This window comes from Ordospora colligata, assembly GCF_000803265.1.
Source record: "Ordospora colligata OC4 chromosome Unknown contig_01, whole genome shotgun sequence".
Classification (NCBI taxonomy): Eukaryota; Fungi; Microsporidia; family Ordosporidae; genus Ordospora; species Ordospora colligata.
In genome coordinates, this window is record NW_014575407.1 from 194,952 (window position 1) to 209,915 (window position 14,964).

General features: G+C 38.2%; 14 protein-coding genes across 14 annotated transcripts; 5 read left to right on the forward strand and 9 right to left on the reverse strand.

The window, feature by feature from the left end:
- Nucleotides 1-75: 75 nt before the first annotated feature.
- M896_011740 (uncharacterized protein) lies at nt 76-834 on the forward strand (the record flags this gene model as incomplete). Its single annotated transcript, XM_014709075.1, has 1 exon — nt 76-834. The coding sequence occupies one exon, from the start codon at nt 76-78 to the stop codon at nt 832-834; it is 759 nt and encodes a 252-aa protein (XP_014564561.1).
- A 94-nt stretch (nt 835-928) lies between these two features.
- On the forward strand, nt 929-1,267 carry M896_011750 (uncharacterized protein; the record flags this gene model as incomplete). Its single annotated transcript, XM_014709076.1, has 1 exon — nt 929-1,267. The coding sequence occupies one exon, from the start codon at nt 929-931 to the stop codon at nt 1,265-1,267; it is 339 nt and encodes a 112-aa protein (XP_014564562.1).
- M896_011760 (minichromosome maintenance protein) lies at nt 1,236-3,356 on the forward strand (the record flags this gene model as incomplete). The annotated part of the gene is made up of 1 exon (XM_014709077.1): nt 1,236-3,356. One exon carries the CDS (start codon nt 1,236-1,238, stop codon nt 3,354-3,356), a length of 2,121 nt encoding a protein of 706 aa, XP_014564563.1.
- Nucleotides 3,357-3,534: 178 nt separating this feature from the next.
- M896_011770 (uncharacterized protein) lies at nt 3,535-3,777 on the reverse strand (the record flags this gene model as incomplete). The annotated part of the gene is made up of 1 exon (XM_014709078.1): nt 3,535-3,777. One exon carries the CDS (start codon nt 3,775-3,777, stop codon nt 3,535-3,537), a length of 243 nt encoding a protein of 80 aa, XP_014564564.1.
- Nucleotides 3,778-3,851: 74 nt separating this feature from the next.
- On the reverse strand, nt 3,852-4,610 carry M896_011780 (peptidase C48 domain-containing protein; the record flags this gene model as incomplete). Its single annotated transcript, XM_014709079.1, has 1 exon — nt 3,852-4,610. The coding sequence occupies one exon, from the start codon at nt 4,608-4,610 to the stop codon at nt 3,852-3,854; it is 759 nt and encodes a 252-aa protein (XP_014564565.1).
- A 35-nt stretch (nt 4,611-4,645) lies between these two features.
- Nucleotides 4,646-5,002, forward strand: M896_011790 (uncharacterized protein; the record flags this gene model as incomplete). The annotated part of the gene is made up of 1 exon (XM_014709080.1): nt 4,646-5,002. One exon carries the CDS (start codon nt 4,646-4,648, stop codon nt 5,000-5,002), a length of 357 nt encoding a protein of 118 aa, XP_014564566.1.
- Nucleotides 5,003-5,086: 84 nt separating this feature from the next.
- On the reverse strand, nt 5,087-6,034 carry M896_011800 (uncharacterized protein; the record flags this gene model as incomplete). The annotated part of the gene is made up of 1 exon (XM_014709081.1): nt 5,087-6,034. The coding sequence occupies one exon, from the start codon at nt 6,032-6,034 to the stop codon at nt 5,087-5,089; it is 948 nt and encodes a 315-aa protein (XP_014564567.1).
- Nucleotides 6,035-6,132: 98 nt separating this feature from the next.
- Nucleotides 6,133-7,560, reverse strand: M896_011810 (serine palmitoyltransferase; the record flags this gene model as incomplete). The annotated part of the gene is made up of 1 exon (XM_014709082.1): nt 6,133-7,560. The coding sequence occupies one exon, from the start codon at nt 7,558-7,560 to the stop codon at nt 6,133-6,135; it is 1,428 nt and encodes a 475-aa protein (XP_014564568.1).
- An 89-nt stretch (nt 7,561-7,649) lies between these two features.
- On the reverse strand, nt 7,650-8,720 carry M896_011820 (uncharacterized protein; the record flags this gene model as incomplete). The annotated part of the gene is made up of 1 exon (XM_014709083.1): nt 7,650-8,720. The coding sequence occupies one exon, from the start codon at nt 8,718-8,720 to the stop codon at nt 7,650-7,652; it is 1,071 nt and encodes a 356-aa protein (XP_014564569.1).
- A 68-nt stretch (nt 8,721-8,788) lies between these two features.
- Nucleotides 8,789-9,652, reverse strand: M896_011830 (RhoGAP domain-containing protein; the record flags this gene model as incomplete). The annotated part of the gene is made up of 1 exon (XM_014709084.1): nt 8,789-9,652. One exon carries the CDS (start codon nt 9,650-9,652, stop codon nt 8,789-8,791), a length of 864 nt encoding a protein of 287 aa, XP_014564570.1.
- Nucleotides 9,653-10,016: 364 nt separating this feature from the next.
- Nucleotides 10,017-11,627, reverse strand: M896_011840 (uncharacterized protein; the record flags this gene model as incomplete). Its single annotated transcript, XM_014709085.1, has 1 exon — nt 10,017-11,627. One exon carries the CDS (start codon nt 11,625-11,627, stop codon nt 10,017-10,019), a length of 1,611 nt encoding a protein of 536 aa, XP_014564571.1.
- A 240-nt stretch (nt 11,628-11,867) lies between these two features.
- Nucleotides 11,868-13,064, reverse strand: M896_011850 (uncharacterized protein; the record flags this gene model as incomplete). The annotated part of the gene is made up of 1 exon (XM_014709086.1): nt 11,868-13,064. One exon carries the CDS (start codon nt 13,062-13,064, stop codon nt 11,868-11,870), a length of 1,197 nt encoding a protein of 398 aa, XP_014564572.1.
- Nucleotides 13,065-13,150: 86 nt separating this feature from the next.
- Nucleotides 13,151-14,089, forward strand: M896_011860 (putative pseudouridine synthase; the record flags this gene model as incomplete). The annotated part of the gene is made up of 1 exon (XM_014709087.1): nt 13,151-14,089. The coding sequence occupies one exon, from the start codon at nt 13,151-13,153 to the stop codon at nt 14,087-14,089; it is 939 nt and encodes a 312-aa protein (XP_014564573.1).
- A 183-nt stretch (nt 14,090-14,272) lies between these two features.
- Nucleotides 14,273-14,959, reverse strand: M896_011870 (ribosomal protein S6e; the record flags this gene model as incomplete). The annotated part of the gene is made up of 2 exons (XM_014709088.1): nt 14,273-14,923; nt 14,954-14,959. The coding sequence occupies 2 exons, from the start codon at nt 14,957-14,959 to the stop codon at nt 14,273-14,275; spliced, it is 657 nt and encodes a 218-aa protein (XP_014564574.1).
- Nucleotides 14,960-14,964: the final 5 nt, after the last annotated feature.

Sequence of the window (14,964 nt, forward strand, 5' to 3'; positions counted from 1 at the left end):
TACGCTCTTATACATCATGCACTGTTTACTGTCATTCTGTATTATTAAAACACCTTGCACATACATTGCCCATACATGATAAAGCTATACGAAGGAATGTCGTTCATCCCAAAGAATATTGCAGGATGTACCTTGATTGAGATAATACACAAAAATACATTCTTCATACTTCCAGGCGATATATACCATATCCCTGTGGGACTTGATCACCAGGAGATCTTTACTAACATCATCATCCACACAGGCACATCAAGCATTATGACTGTGAACTATATCGAAACATACAGCTCTAATGATCGCATGGGCGTGCTGTCGTATAGAGAATTCGAAAATGTTGATGCCACGCAGCAAAGGATTCTTGAATCGCAGATATACGAGATCTATCCTCCATTCAGGATCAAAGAGTATTTTGATGGCGTGTTTGTTTGCATCAAGTTAGAGTGCCTAGCCGATAAAAGCACGTTTCCAGAATACATTGTATTCGACGGAATGCATAAAAGACTGCAAAATTGTGCATCAGTGTACAAAGCATATGCAGACGAATCAAAAAATATGTTCTCAATAGTTGCAAAGGCATTTATATACAGATTTGTACCTATGTCTGTGTGTGGCTACTTATTTAGGTTCAAGATATGGAAGGATATTGAAACAATCCATTTTATTGCATATCCTACTACTGATAATGAGTTGGAGATAGAATGTATAGATCAGCTTAAGCCATCAAGAGAAGAAATAAGCATACATATAACAGAATTCAACCTGAGTGGAGGATTTATACGTGTTAATGGATGCAGGATCGGTGTTTGCCATGAACTTGATGGAAATGTAAAGTAATACGACTTGTTGAGTTTATAATAGCCAGACATAAACCTATATGTGTATAGAGTAAGACACTGCTATTGATTGTAGGTGAGCAAAGATAACCCTAATGGAAAGAATAAAACGTAATAGACGATTTGTTGGATTAGCACTGATTTTTGTTTCTGTATGCTTATTTCTTGTCTTCCATGTGCCAGTAGTGATAAGAATACCATACATATCGCCAAGGATATCACTTAGGTTTGCATCTCTTTTTGTATATACATTTATATATGCATTTGTATTTCTAGGTGCAAGCATAAAAAGAGCATCTCCATGTAAACAGGTGAGAAAAGTGGTGCCTAGGCACTCGACAAAGGAAGACTGCAAGGAATGCCTGGATCAGAATGGTTTCATGGCTGAAAAAAATATCCCAGATGACCGAGGAAGTTCACGGGAAGTTTCTTGAGTTTCTTGAAAATACGCCTAAAGTAAGGCATCAGGCTGAGCAAGCAATATACACCAACGAGCATGTGCTTAATATTGACCTTCAGGATGTCAATGCATACTCAGTGGATTTGTATGTAGACCTATTGAGAAACTTTGCACGCGACGTGGATAAAATCAACAAGAGTACAGAAGTATTTACCAAGAAGTTATTTTCTAGTGCACTGGAGTATACATCTTTTTACAACAGTCATGTTGTTTATAAGATCAGACAGCTCAAGAGCGAACGATTGGGTCAACTTATAAGCTTCAGTGGAACTGTTACAAGGACGACACAAGTACGGCCTGAGCTGATCAGCGGGTCGTTTTCATGCAAGATATGTAATAGTGTTATTGGAGATGTTGCACAGGAGTTCAAATACACAGAGCCTTTGACATGCCCGAATCATCTATGTACAAATAGGAAGCAGTGGACGTTGGATATGAACAAAAGCAAATTCAGTAACTGGCAAAGAGTGCATGTTCAGGAAAACACAGAGGAGATTCCTGCTGGGTCGTTGCCAAGGAGCATGGACGTGATAGTGAGGAATGAACTTGTTGAGAAGATTAGGGCAGGAGACAAAATTGTGATGACTGGGTATTTGATAGTTGTTCCTGACATTATTCAATTGATGATGCCGCAAAGCAAAGTAGTTCCTATGCAGGAAGGAGAGGGCGGCGAAGCAAAGAAGAAGCGGAACATCAACATTAAGGACCTGAATCATAAGATGGTTTTTATGTGCATCCATGCAGATTGCAAAAGCACTGAGGAGGAGTTTACAAATGAGGAGCTTGCAATAATCAATGAGATGAAGGCATCATCTGATCTGTATTATAAACTGAGTCAAAGCATGTTTCCGTCGATTCATGGGCATTATTCAATTAAGAATGCGATTTTATTAATGCTTGTTGGCGGAGTTGGAAAGAAAGCAGAAGGTGGAGCTAACCTTAGAGGAGACATAAATGTGCTGCTTGTTGGAGATCCTGGGACAGCAAAGTCGCAGTTTCTGAAACAAACAAGTGCTTTTCTGCCTAGAAGTGTGTACACGTCTGGAAAGAGTAGTAGTGCAGCAGGACTTACAGCAAGTGTAGTGAAGGATGGTGAGACCGGAGAGTTTACGATTGATGCAGGAGCATTAATGCTGAGCGACACTGGAGTGTGCTGTATTGACGAGTTTGACAAGATGAACTTCAAGGATCAGGTGAGCATCCACGAGGCGATGGAGCAGCAAACAATAACGATATCGAAGGCAGGCATCAATGCAACATTAAATGCAAGGAGCAGCATTCTTGCAGCAGCGAATCCTATAAAAGGCCGGTACGACAAGAAGAAGACGTTGAGGCAAAACATCAACTTGAGTGCACCTGTGATGTCAAGGTTTGACCTGTACTTTGTATTGATTGACGATGTGAATCTAGAAAACGACAAGAATGTTGCAATGCATGTGTTGAACAATCATGCATCACTGAGTGAGACTGGGAGAATAAGCAGCTATTTCACACCTGAACAAGTGAAACTGTATCTGAGGCATGCCAGAGGAAGAAAGCCAAGGATGACTGATGAAGCAAAGGATTTACTAATAAAGAAGTATGTTGAGATACGACAGGATAGCTTGGTCAATAGCAGCAACTATATGATGACTGCAAGACATCTGGAAAGCCTTATTAGGTTGAGTGAAGCGCTTGCAAAGATTCATGATGTTGAGCTTGTTACTAGAGAATATGTTGAGGAAGCACACAGATTAATGAAAAGCAGTGTGATTGAGGTAAAAGGAGAAGACATAGAAGTGATAGCAAAGACAGACGATCACCCAGGCTTTGTTGTGAATCACAAGGATTATGTGCGAATAACAAGTTCGCTTATATACCTGATTAAGACCAGGGATCCGATGGAGAGGCATGAGCTTCTGGAGTCATTTATGGCAGAAAGTGAGCCATATATTGAAAGTGAAAGAGCGTTTCTGGATGAGCATGTCAAGGCCGAAAATGTGTTGTCGTTTTTGATTGCAAAAGAGGGTGTTCTGTTTGTATGTGATGGAAAGATTCATGTGCACCCAAACTACGATATTTAGTGATCTTGCTGTGCTATTATATCTTGGCAAATACTGCCTAGTCAAGCCATGCATCATAATGAACTATGGAATAAATCATTTGTGGAGGTTTAAAAATTGTTTGTGATAAATACATGTGGATGCACATCTAAATACTTGTATGCTGATTATCTTGATTGTTTAAAACACTGATATTTAATCATTCTTTTATTGAAACTATAATAATGGCCACATCGTTTAGCATGCCGTGCGTCTCTTCTATTGACCACAGAGTAACAAACTCTGGCACTTCATCATATGGTGCATATCTATAAGTTTCATTGATCTCATCTTCAGCTCCTTTGTCTATACACTCAAGCATCCTCCTCATCATTAATGTTCGTTCATTGACTTCTTCAATCTCTTGACAGGTCTCGCTATTGCTCTTAACCGGCTTCTTCATGCACCCCTAGTTACCATATTTCTTCTTAAACAATGCATAAAGGTATATACAATTCCAAATAATACTCGGTCGTATCAGCCAATCACATGCGGCACTAAGTAAATTATCCTTCCGGCCACTATTTCATTAAGCATTGCCTTCCTTAGGCTTTTTATTTGATTTGAGCAGAACCACTTGTTACACTTTTCTAACCTGTACCTTGCATACATGCATATAAAAACCCCACAGTCTGTTCCGTTTTGCTGCTGTGGGATATCTTTGATCAGTTTGACTGAAATCCTAAATCCATCGTCATTCACTTTGCTCCATTCAGCCCTGAGATATTCAATCACAACATCCACTATTTGCATGTCAACATTTCCTAACGAATCATAGTATTCCACCAACATTTCCTCAACATCGATCACAACAAGGCACCAATGGCCAGGAACATGAATAGGTATCAATATCAATTTGTTGTCAAAGATGTTGATGTTTGAGGTCCATCTCTGTACCCACTCTACTCCTCTACTTCTTAATGCACTGTGGAAAAATGTTGAGAAAGAATATGTTGCTTGTTCAGAATATTTTGAAACAATCTCAAAGTACACATTGATTATCTTGTCATTCAACAGTCCACCATCTGATAATCTATTTAGATCTTCAGGCAACAGTTCATAACCCATCCTACTTATTGGCAGTTCATTATCAATGCACATTTTAAAAGCAGCTTCCGGCTCAATAATAGCAGAAACACCTAAGTATTTATTTGTATTATTCACTGTACAATTGTTTTTGCAGCATATACATTCATTCTGTTTACTGCATTCATCAGCCTGGTTGTACTGACTCATATAACCAGGGATTTATAATACAGCATGAAACCCTTATGGATCATTTTAGTCATGCATCTCCAAAAAGCTTCGATCTTGGAAAAAAAGGATTTCTAAGGTATGAAGAGTATAAAGGATATTGCTTGAGCATCTTTAAACAACCACTTGATAAAAATAACATTGGTGACAGAATATCTTTTGATCAAATACGATTTACAGAGGGAGAGGCACATATAGATGCTGTCTTTGAGTTCTTCTCTCAGGGGCAGCAGCACATATCACTCCAAACACTTAGAGATGCTGTCTCAAAGCTAGACTTAAACATCACAGATCCTGAGATGGAAGGTATGATAGATCTTCTCAGTGTAAATGGACTTATATCCAAAAATGAGTTTTCACATGCATTTGGATAAATCCTGAAATTGATGCAGACTAAAAGTAGATTAAAATGTTTATCACTGTCTATGAATGCTCCAGTGTACACGATGCATATGCTGTTACCTTTGTCCAATACACTCTAAACCATCGGTGTCACATAAATCAATCACATTGTATCCGTTTTCTCCTGCAGCATAAACCACTTGGTCCTTAAAACACAGATCAAAAATGGATCTAAGATCTGTTTTGAACAGCTTAAAGCTCTTTTCATCTCTGATGTCTCCATGCCCAACAAGTCCACAAGATGTGCTAAACACAATCTGATTCAATCCGTCTCCTCTTATGTCCCATACCTCAATCGTTCCAAGAGGTATCTTGAACACTCGCATACCCATTGGAATGTTAACAAGCAAAATATACTCAAAACATCCTCCAATCACAAAGTAGTTGTTCATATACAATGCACAAAGAGGTAATCCTTCAACTTCTATCTTTGCCAAAATATTCATGTTCTTGCTTATCACAACCATGTTTTCTGATCCTATGCATATAACATCACTCTCAGGAATCTTGTCCAGACAAAGCCCGTTTTTAATCTTGAATCCAGTCAGCTTCTGATGTGTATTTGAATCAAACATCACGAACGAGTCAGCAGTTAAAGTATAAAGCTTTCCATTCTCATAGCACATATCAAGTATTTCACTATGCTGTCCAATACATACATTTTGAAAGCACAAGTCAAGGCTGAACACATGAATATTACCTACTTCTGTTCCAACTACAACCTTGTCCCCTATAATCTTCATCCTTGCAATGTCCTCGTTTAAACAGACATTATTGATCTCTCCCTCAAACGTCATAAGCGAAATTGTTCCATCCAAAGACCCAACAATAAACTTCTCAGAATCCAAAAACTTACAAAATACCACTGAATCATCAAAATCCTCCACAACTGCTACCACATCCCCAGTATCTACATTCATCGCAATGCACTTATTATTTTTTCCACCATAGAGCAATATTCTTGTACTCGCATAAAAGTCAATGCAATAAATCTCGTCATCCATGGGCAGATGCATCTTTATCTTTATTGCACTTATAATACTTCAGTATGTATGTAATATTTTGGCTTTACATTACTTATCTCTCACATCAGATACACTCATTACTTGCACATTTTGATCCCAAGTTCTCCTCCTATTCTACTGACTACTTCCATGGCATTCTGTACATCCTCAATGCTGTGGGATGCAGATGCACACAACCTAACTCGACTTGTAAGAATAGGAGTTGCTGGATATCCAACTACCACAACTGCAATACCTTCTGCCATGCATCTTCTTGAAAACTCACCTATCTTTGCAGGACAGACTATAAGCACCGGTATTACAGGTGATGCATTATCTCCAAGCACAAAAAATCCTTCACTAACAAGAATCTTCCTCATAAGAGCAGTATTTGCACTGAGTCTTTCAATTTTGCTCTTTCCTTCATCCGTGTATTTTATGAATCGAAGGCTTTCCAAAATTTGTGAGCATGCAAACGGCGGCAGCTGGTCACCATGCACGCATAAATCACTGTAGAATCGCAGCCATGTCACCAACCTCTTAGATCCTGCTACGTATCCTCCCATTCCTCCAAATGACTTGGTAAACGTGCCCATGAAAATATCAACATCTCCAAAGTCCACACCTGCATGTTCACACACGCCCCTTCCAGTACAACCTAACGCACCTATCGAATGTGCCTCATCCACAAATATGTAGAACTTGTATTTTTTCTTAAGCTCAACTAGTTTCTTCATGTCCACTATTGTGCCCTCCATCGAGTATATTCCCTCTACAATCACCACTATCTTCTTCCATGCTTTATGTGTAAACGGCTGTCCCTGTGAAATGTTGAACACAAGCTTTTCTTCAAGATCGTGCATGTTATTATGCTCAAACACTCGCACAGTACCCTTACTTATTCTTATACCAGTGATCAATGATGCATGGTTGAATTCATCAGACAATATAAGAGTCTCTTCATCACATAACACAGGTATATTTGCAGAATTTGTTCCATATCCAATCGAAAACACAATACAATCCTCTTGGTGCAGAAAAGACGCCATTTCTTGCTCAAGCTCTGTTATAATGTCATAGCATCCAACCTCTCTCGAAGGTGCTGCCATTACAAGAGGATACTTATATAATGTGTCTATTACCTTTTCAGTGATAGGTCCATGATTACTACTGAACCCAAGATAATTATATGATCCAAAATTAAGTAACTCCATCATCTTGCCTGTATGTCTGAAACTTTCATTATGATCAACAGATACACGCTCTATAACCACAACCTTTCTGCCAGGTATACCAGCAATAGGCCTTTCCCAGCAATCTCTAATCCTCTGAAATAATCTTCTACTGAAAAAACTCTCAAAACTACTGTACAGAGGAGGCATTCCATCATCCTGTTTATACTTTCTGTGGTATCCAGGAAAAAATAACTTTCCAAATGTGTCTCTTGCATGTCCTAGTAAAATAACAACAAAATACGACGCATACGTGAACATCATCACATGCAGTGGAATCCTGCTCTTGGTCATCCTTTTGTTTAGATCATCTCTTGCATAAATCCATTTGTACAAGCCAAACATTCAAAACACACATCAACATTCTGATTTAATTAATAGTTTTATTCATACTCACCTGCCACATAGTTCATCTCAGGATAATATCCTGCAATAACTATTCGTTCGTCATACATAAGACCTCCAAACTCTCTATACACATTTTCGGATGTTTCAACATCTCCACACTCAATGAAAATCGTTGAGCTTCCTGGCTGTCTTTTAAATCCATGCTTTAAAGCAGGAATAACCACACTCCGTATGTCTCCACAATTCTTGCATTGCTCTTCTACTTCATGCAAAAAATCTTCTGTAACATCATCACATGATGAAATAACATTTAGGAGAATAACAATCCGTGTTCTCTCCTTACTCAATGCAACTCGCCCTGCAAGTCTTCTTGGTGCAAATCTTGGGATATTTCTTCCAAGGTCCAGTAACACACACCCATCATATGCTTTTTTAGATATAAGTGGGCATTTACAATCATTCATATAAATATGGCTTGTAACTCTCACAAATGCATCGCAGAAATCATCATCCAGAAAGCTAAATGTAAAATACATTGGATTTTCACACACTCTAAAGCTTCTAAGAGGTGCAATCCTGTCCAGTGCATCCCTAAGATCAGCATGGTTCACATCTAATGGCCCAATAATAATCTTATTTTCTATACAAAGCGTGTCCTGGCAGTATTTGCTTCCGTTTATTTTCACATCAGGCTCGTTAGGAAGTTCAATGTATCTCTTTGGTCTATAAAAAACAATTTCTTTGTTACTAAGGCATAAACATCTTGATGCATCAGAAGAACAGCAAAATTCCACTTCCATCCATTCTCCAACTTGCTTTACTGTGAATCCTTTGAAAAAACGTTCCAAGAATTTACTTACAGAGTTAGTATCTAGTAAACTCTCACATACAACCAAGACCCGGTTTCTATAGTCCTCTTCAGTAAATCCATCTGTCTTTAGTTTTCCAATTATCAAAGGCATATACAGAATCTTGTCGTCTTCTTTAGTAGCATTCATACTCGACTCCAAAATTTCCTCAAGGTACTCAATCCCATCAACAATGCATCCACCAACATCAAACAAATTCATTCTTCTAAACCGCTTATCCAGTCTGACTATCTGCATCAAGGGTCGCTCATTCAATGCAACTTCAAAACGCATGTGTGTTCTTAATCATGCAATCACTGAACACTTCAAAGCTCAGCAATATTCTCATCTAGACATACAATTCGTGCAAAGTTCTCAAAAAACACCTTCATGAAGCCAACAAGAGTCTCTATATGGTCAAGATCAAACTGGTTACGCGACTTAAGCACAAGATTCGGCATCATGACAGTTGATATTCCCTCAATGTTCATCTTTCGTTCATAGTCAGTTCCTTTGTTTGTAGATATGTCATGCACGGCATATAAAAAGTTTATGGTTGCCTCAAGAACATGTCTATTAGGCTTAGGCATCGCTAAAAACAGCATATGGCATAGCACAAGCCGATCCTCATTACTATCTACTTTTGAGATCTCTAGTATAGTGTCTATCAAATCTTCTGGAACTATCGTTGTTGGATATTCCCTTAAGATCTGTTTAAATGCAGTGGTCATGTCAATCACACTGAAACTGCTGACAAGATTCTTCTTCGCATCTTCATACGGAACTTCCTTATTAACACATTCATTTATAGTGTTCACACATTCATTGATTACTTCAATTGAGTTTCCAATCCTAAACATCCCATCAACCTTACAATCAAGGCTAAGTATGGTTTCAGTAAGTATGTAAAAGCTCTTTGGAACAAATAGTTCTGCATCATCACTATACTTGAAGCTAGTGGGAACCCACATTTCATCTTCTAATGTTCTAAGCGCTTTGTACTCAAAAAATAGCCTTGCAAGCTTGCTCTGCCTTAGTTTGAATCGCTGTAATCTTCCAAAATACTTTTTCAAAAGATCGTCGTAATGCCAGAAAAAAATAGATCTATACGCCTCAAAGTCATCATCACCTAATCCATTGACTGTTCTTACATCCTTCTTTGCAGATCGGCCATTGTTGTATCCTCCCATATTTTGTTTACTCCGTATTCATCTTTTCTACTAAAATTATATACTTCTCAAAACAAATTGACATATTTATAAACGGCATAAGTACTTAAAGATCTTTCATCAAAAATATATAACATATAAATTTTTGCATTAACATTAGCAGATATAATTTTCAAATTAGCAAATCCGCATTAACAATGGAACTTTCAGTTTGGCAGACACATATTAGCAGATCTAATTTTCAGATTAACATTAACCATTGGATATGTGAATTAACAAATACACATATAAACCAACAATGCATACATTGACATACACATCAACATACACGACCAACAGTTATACACCTGCACAACTATTCATACTACACATACTATCCATTCATTCAATCAAACACCTTCTCCCAGTGAACTCCATTCAAAAAATGAACAAAACAATCGTTATAATCAAGCGTGCTCACCTCAATCTTCAATCTTTCACAAGCATAAATCAACTCCTTTTCATATTCATTCACATCTTCTGCACACAGCACCATCCTGATCTCTGCATCAAGAAACCTAAAACATATATCAAACAGATCTCCCCACACTCCATAAGTCTTCTCATTCGTCAAGTAAAATTCTCTCAACCATCTTTTGATGTTTGAAAAAAACTTCTCCATCACATAGTTTATGTCATTCTTTACTTTTATATGCTGCATCCTCGAATATATTGCAAACCGGAACCTATCAATCAGCATGCCTGCTACTCTTGCAAATCTATATCCTTTAAGCCTCTCCATCCGATATGAAAGTGCCATCAAAGTAAATAAAAACCTAAAAAGGATCTCAAGCTCAGAAACAACTCTTAGTGAAATAAAATCACGTAGTACTCGTGGATGGTATTCCACTGTCAACAGCTCAAGCACTGAACTACTGCAATCACGGCTCCATTTCTTTTCAGAGCTGAGAATCTTCATCACATAAGAATTCAGGGACATTTGTGCAATCTTAAAGCAAAACCCTGTTGTATGCTTGCCATCTTTTATTGCATTCATTTTAACCATTGTCCTCTCATCTACTTCAAAAACCTCCTCACCAATTTCATCAAGCATTTCAACATAAGCTGCACAATCGTTCAATAACAAGTATCTATATATCTCATCAAATTCTCTTTCAATCTCCGGTCTCAATAGCTCCAATAGTTGCTCATTCAAATATCTATTCAATCCCATCAACCCAACTAGATCATATTCATTGCGAGAATCTTTAAACATATTTTTGCCCGTAATGCTTCTGCCAATATTAATCACTCGCCCACAATCAAAAACAACATCTCGCATCTTTAACAAAAAGTACGGAACATTCTCCTCAACCAGCACATATCTGTTGCTCCATCTGGACTCTTCAAATCCACCACATTCGTCATTTATCCTTATCATGAATCCTTCACTAAGAATTTTACCTTCCAAAACCCAGCACTCAATTTCATTCTTGACTATCTCAGTGCACGCACAAATAAATCCCCGATAAAGATGCTCAAAACATGCGCTATTTTCCATTCTTTCATTAATGCAATTCAAAATTTTCATTCCACTCATGCCTCTGATTCCATCGATAACCGTTCGTATTTCATCAAACTTGTCTTTCCATCCACCAACCGCCACTACAAGACTTTCAATGCTGCATATCTCTTTTCTGAGCCTTACCATATCTTTCAGATATGCATCCACCTTCTTCTCAATACAATCTGCAATTGCTCCCTTGATTGCATCTGAACAGTACTGGGACTTCTGTATAAACTTGCCGAACACTCGTATGTTGACTCCTAGAGACTCAAATGAGCACATAAGCTGCTGTGGATATCCAGTGTCAGCAATTAACACATACTGCCTATCCCGCACACCTATTTTCAGGTGAGCCGTGTCAAGTCCGCATAGTAGATGGAAAATATTCTCAAGCATAATCGCATGTCTTCCTTCAAACACTCCTTTATCGCACATCATCTCTGCTTTCATCATTTAGGGCGTAGCCAATCCATTTCCAAATAACTATCTCATTTATTCATTTTTAGTTCTTTTAGATATACATCATGCTTAATAACTCACTTATTCAACAGATACATCTCTTAATGTTAGCATTAAATCAACATGAATACATATTTCAATAACACTAGATCAGGTCAGCATGAATACATATCTCGTTAATGTTAGAATCATATCAGCATGAATATACTTCTCATCTTATTACACATCACATCACGCCCTATACTTAAGACCAATGCGCCTCAGGTCAAATGCATTTGCAAAAACCGCAGGAATCACAAAAACACTCACTAAGTACATAAGCATATTCACATGAGACAGTAATGAAGAAAACGCTTTCAGTTCAAACATTACATTCCCTGCAAGAACCAGCAGGTTTGAAAACAAAAACACAAACATCATATTCGAACTGCTGAATCGCATCACTAAAGGTACGTGCAGATCAACCATGCTCTCAAAAAGCAAATAAACCGTCATGTGTAGACTGTGAAGACCAAGAATCCAAAACACAAAAGCACCATTCCCTAGTCTTCGAGACGCTTCATTCATCATGCTGAACATAACATACAGAAACCCAAAAATCGCAGTAATTCCCAGCATCCTAAGCCCTTTCATGTACCTCTTTAGATCAGAAAAACATATCTTGCCAACCGCTGTGGCCATCAGGAATATAGAGAGATACGGAATAATTGCAAGCATCCCTTCCTTGTTTTTTTCAAACAGAGTTTCTCTCTTATCAGACAGTATAAAATGCATCAACCCTGTGGATTTCAGCACCATTTCATACACTGTTATAATGCACATTCCAACAGCAAAGTCGTGTCTTGATCTGATTACCGCATACATCAGGTTCACAAATGCAAGCAGAAAATAAAAGTTCAAATGCATTCCATACTCCCTTGGATTTACATTCAATCCAAAGTACTCAACTACAAAGTACCTGGTAAGTCCAAGTACAAGGAGAATCGGACATGACTTGAAATACCTTCGCGATTTGTTCTTGTATCCCACAATCCCTCCGTTGAAAATAAAGCTGCCTACACCAATGTCCATCAGCCCAATTCCAAAGAAATGGAGCTTTCCAAGCCTCTGATCAAACATTGAAAAGTCTGCTGCATAAATTGCAATGACAACCAGAAGTGATACTCCAAACCGCATCATGTCGATTACTCGTGTCTTTGGATCATTTCTATTTGTTTTCTTTTCAATTCCTGAGTAGCTTATCAACATTGCCAGACATATGTAAATGTTTCCCACACTGTCTGGATACATGACTGCAAGGTACTGAGGCACTATGCAAAACAGGAAATCATTCAGAAGAGTTTTCTGATACCCAGTGGAATATACCAGCAATGAAAACACACTCACACCAGTCAATTGGATCAGTTCAAGCTCGTTTCCTATTCTCATGGACAGGGCCTTGCCTTCTACTATGATTTATGCATGGCATGTTTATTCCTGACAAATGGCAATTATGCATCGGCCCATAAAATAGCATGACTGCTGATGATGCTGAATATTTTTTTACATACAGGACAAATGCAAAGGAAAGATGGTACAATAAAAGTCTTCTAGATGTTCTTGAACATGAGTTCAGAACACGTTCAAGAGAATACTTTTCTCAAGCATTGGAATGTGGTGTGATAACTGTCAATGGTAATATGATTGATACTTCTACAATAATCAAACCAAATGACGTGCTCCAACACACAGTTCATATACATGAGCCTCCGATTCCATGCATCAATGTGATTAAGAAAGAAAAAGATTACATGGTGGTTAACAAACCAGCAGGAATCCCCTGTCATCCAACAGGTGGATATAGAGAGTATTCAATTACAAGGGCGCTGTTTGGAGACTCTAAGGTTGCATGTGTGAATAGACTGGATATGCCTGTGTCTGGCGTCTTGATAATAGCATTTGAAAACCATACTAAATGTTTGGATGCAATTAAAGCAGCAGAGAAGGTGTATCTTGCTAAAGTATGTGGAATGTTTCCAGACGAAGTGACTGTTGATAAGAAAATAGAATGTCTATCTGGAAGATACAGGCGTGTAGGTGACAATGGAAAAGAATGTCTGACAATGTTCAAACGACTAAGGTATAGTGATGGATACTCAATAGTTGAATGTAGACCAGTTACTGGGCGTACGCATCAAATTAGAATCCATCTTCAAAGCATCGGCTTTCCAATTGTGAACGATGTTATTTATGGATCTGGAGAGCTTCCAATTAGTTTACACAGCAGCGAATGCAATGCAAACATAGATCAGTTTGAAGATAAAAAGAAATATGAATGCATAATCAAGAACTGCAAAGGAAAGAACAATCGTTCATTCATCACCCGAGATCATCACATTTGCCTTCATGCCTGGAAGTACATCTATAACAATACTGAGTATGTTGCGGAAATCCCAGAGTGGTGTGATTTGTAGCTTTCAGATGCAATATTCTTACAATCAGTCCATGTATGTTATTAATCCATCGAATACACTAATTTTCTGCATCAAGTGACAAACATATATCTAATGAGATTAGCATGCCAAGACATTGACTTGTTAGAATCATCGCATACCATCAACAAAAATACTATAATAAATAACCAATAAGAAAATAAATCAAGCTTTATTGAAGTATTTCTTGAGATAAGCAGCCCTTTCCTCTTCCAAAATTCTTCTTCTCTCTGCCCTGATCTTTGCTCCTTCTTGTACCTTTGCCTTCTTCTTATTCAATATCTTCTCGTTGCTTCTGATCTTCGGAACCTTCTTTATGTCTCCACCACATTCTGCTTTCAGAATGTTCATGATGTACTTCGATACATTCTCCTCTGTCTTGGGAACATTGAAAAGCTTCCTGAGCTTGTCTACCCTACGTGGAAGATGCGTGACGTCACAGACTACATTTGTAAGTCCGTCTATCTCCTTCTCTCCTGCTTGGATAATAATCAAGTTCAGCACGCATGTCTCCTCAGACACTATTGATCCCCTGACACTCTTGCGCTTCCTGGTTCCTTTTCTTTTGCATCTGTAGCCCACATCTCCTTTCGAAAGAAGTAGTCGCAGCCTACTCTTTGTCAAATGATCTTTTACCATTGGAAACCCTTGGTTGTCGTCCCCTCCAGTTATCTCAACTATCGTTCCTTCAAACTCAGATCCAATTACTCCTCCATCAAACTGATCTCCTATCTTCTTGTCATACAGCTTAATTGCTTGCTTCCTGTCAATCTCAAACATCTTCTGTGTTCCATTAGTCGGGTAAGCTATGTTCAACTAAAATTAACTCGTTTCTAAATCACCTACCTTCATGTTAA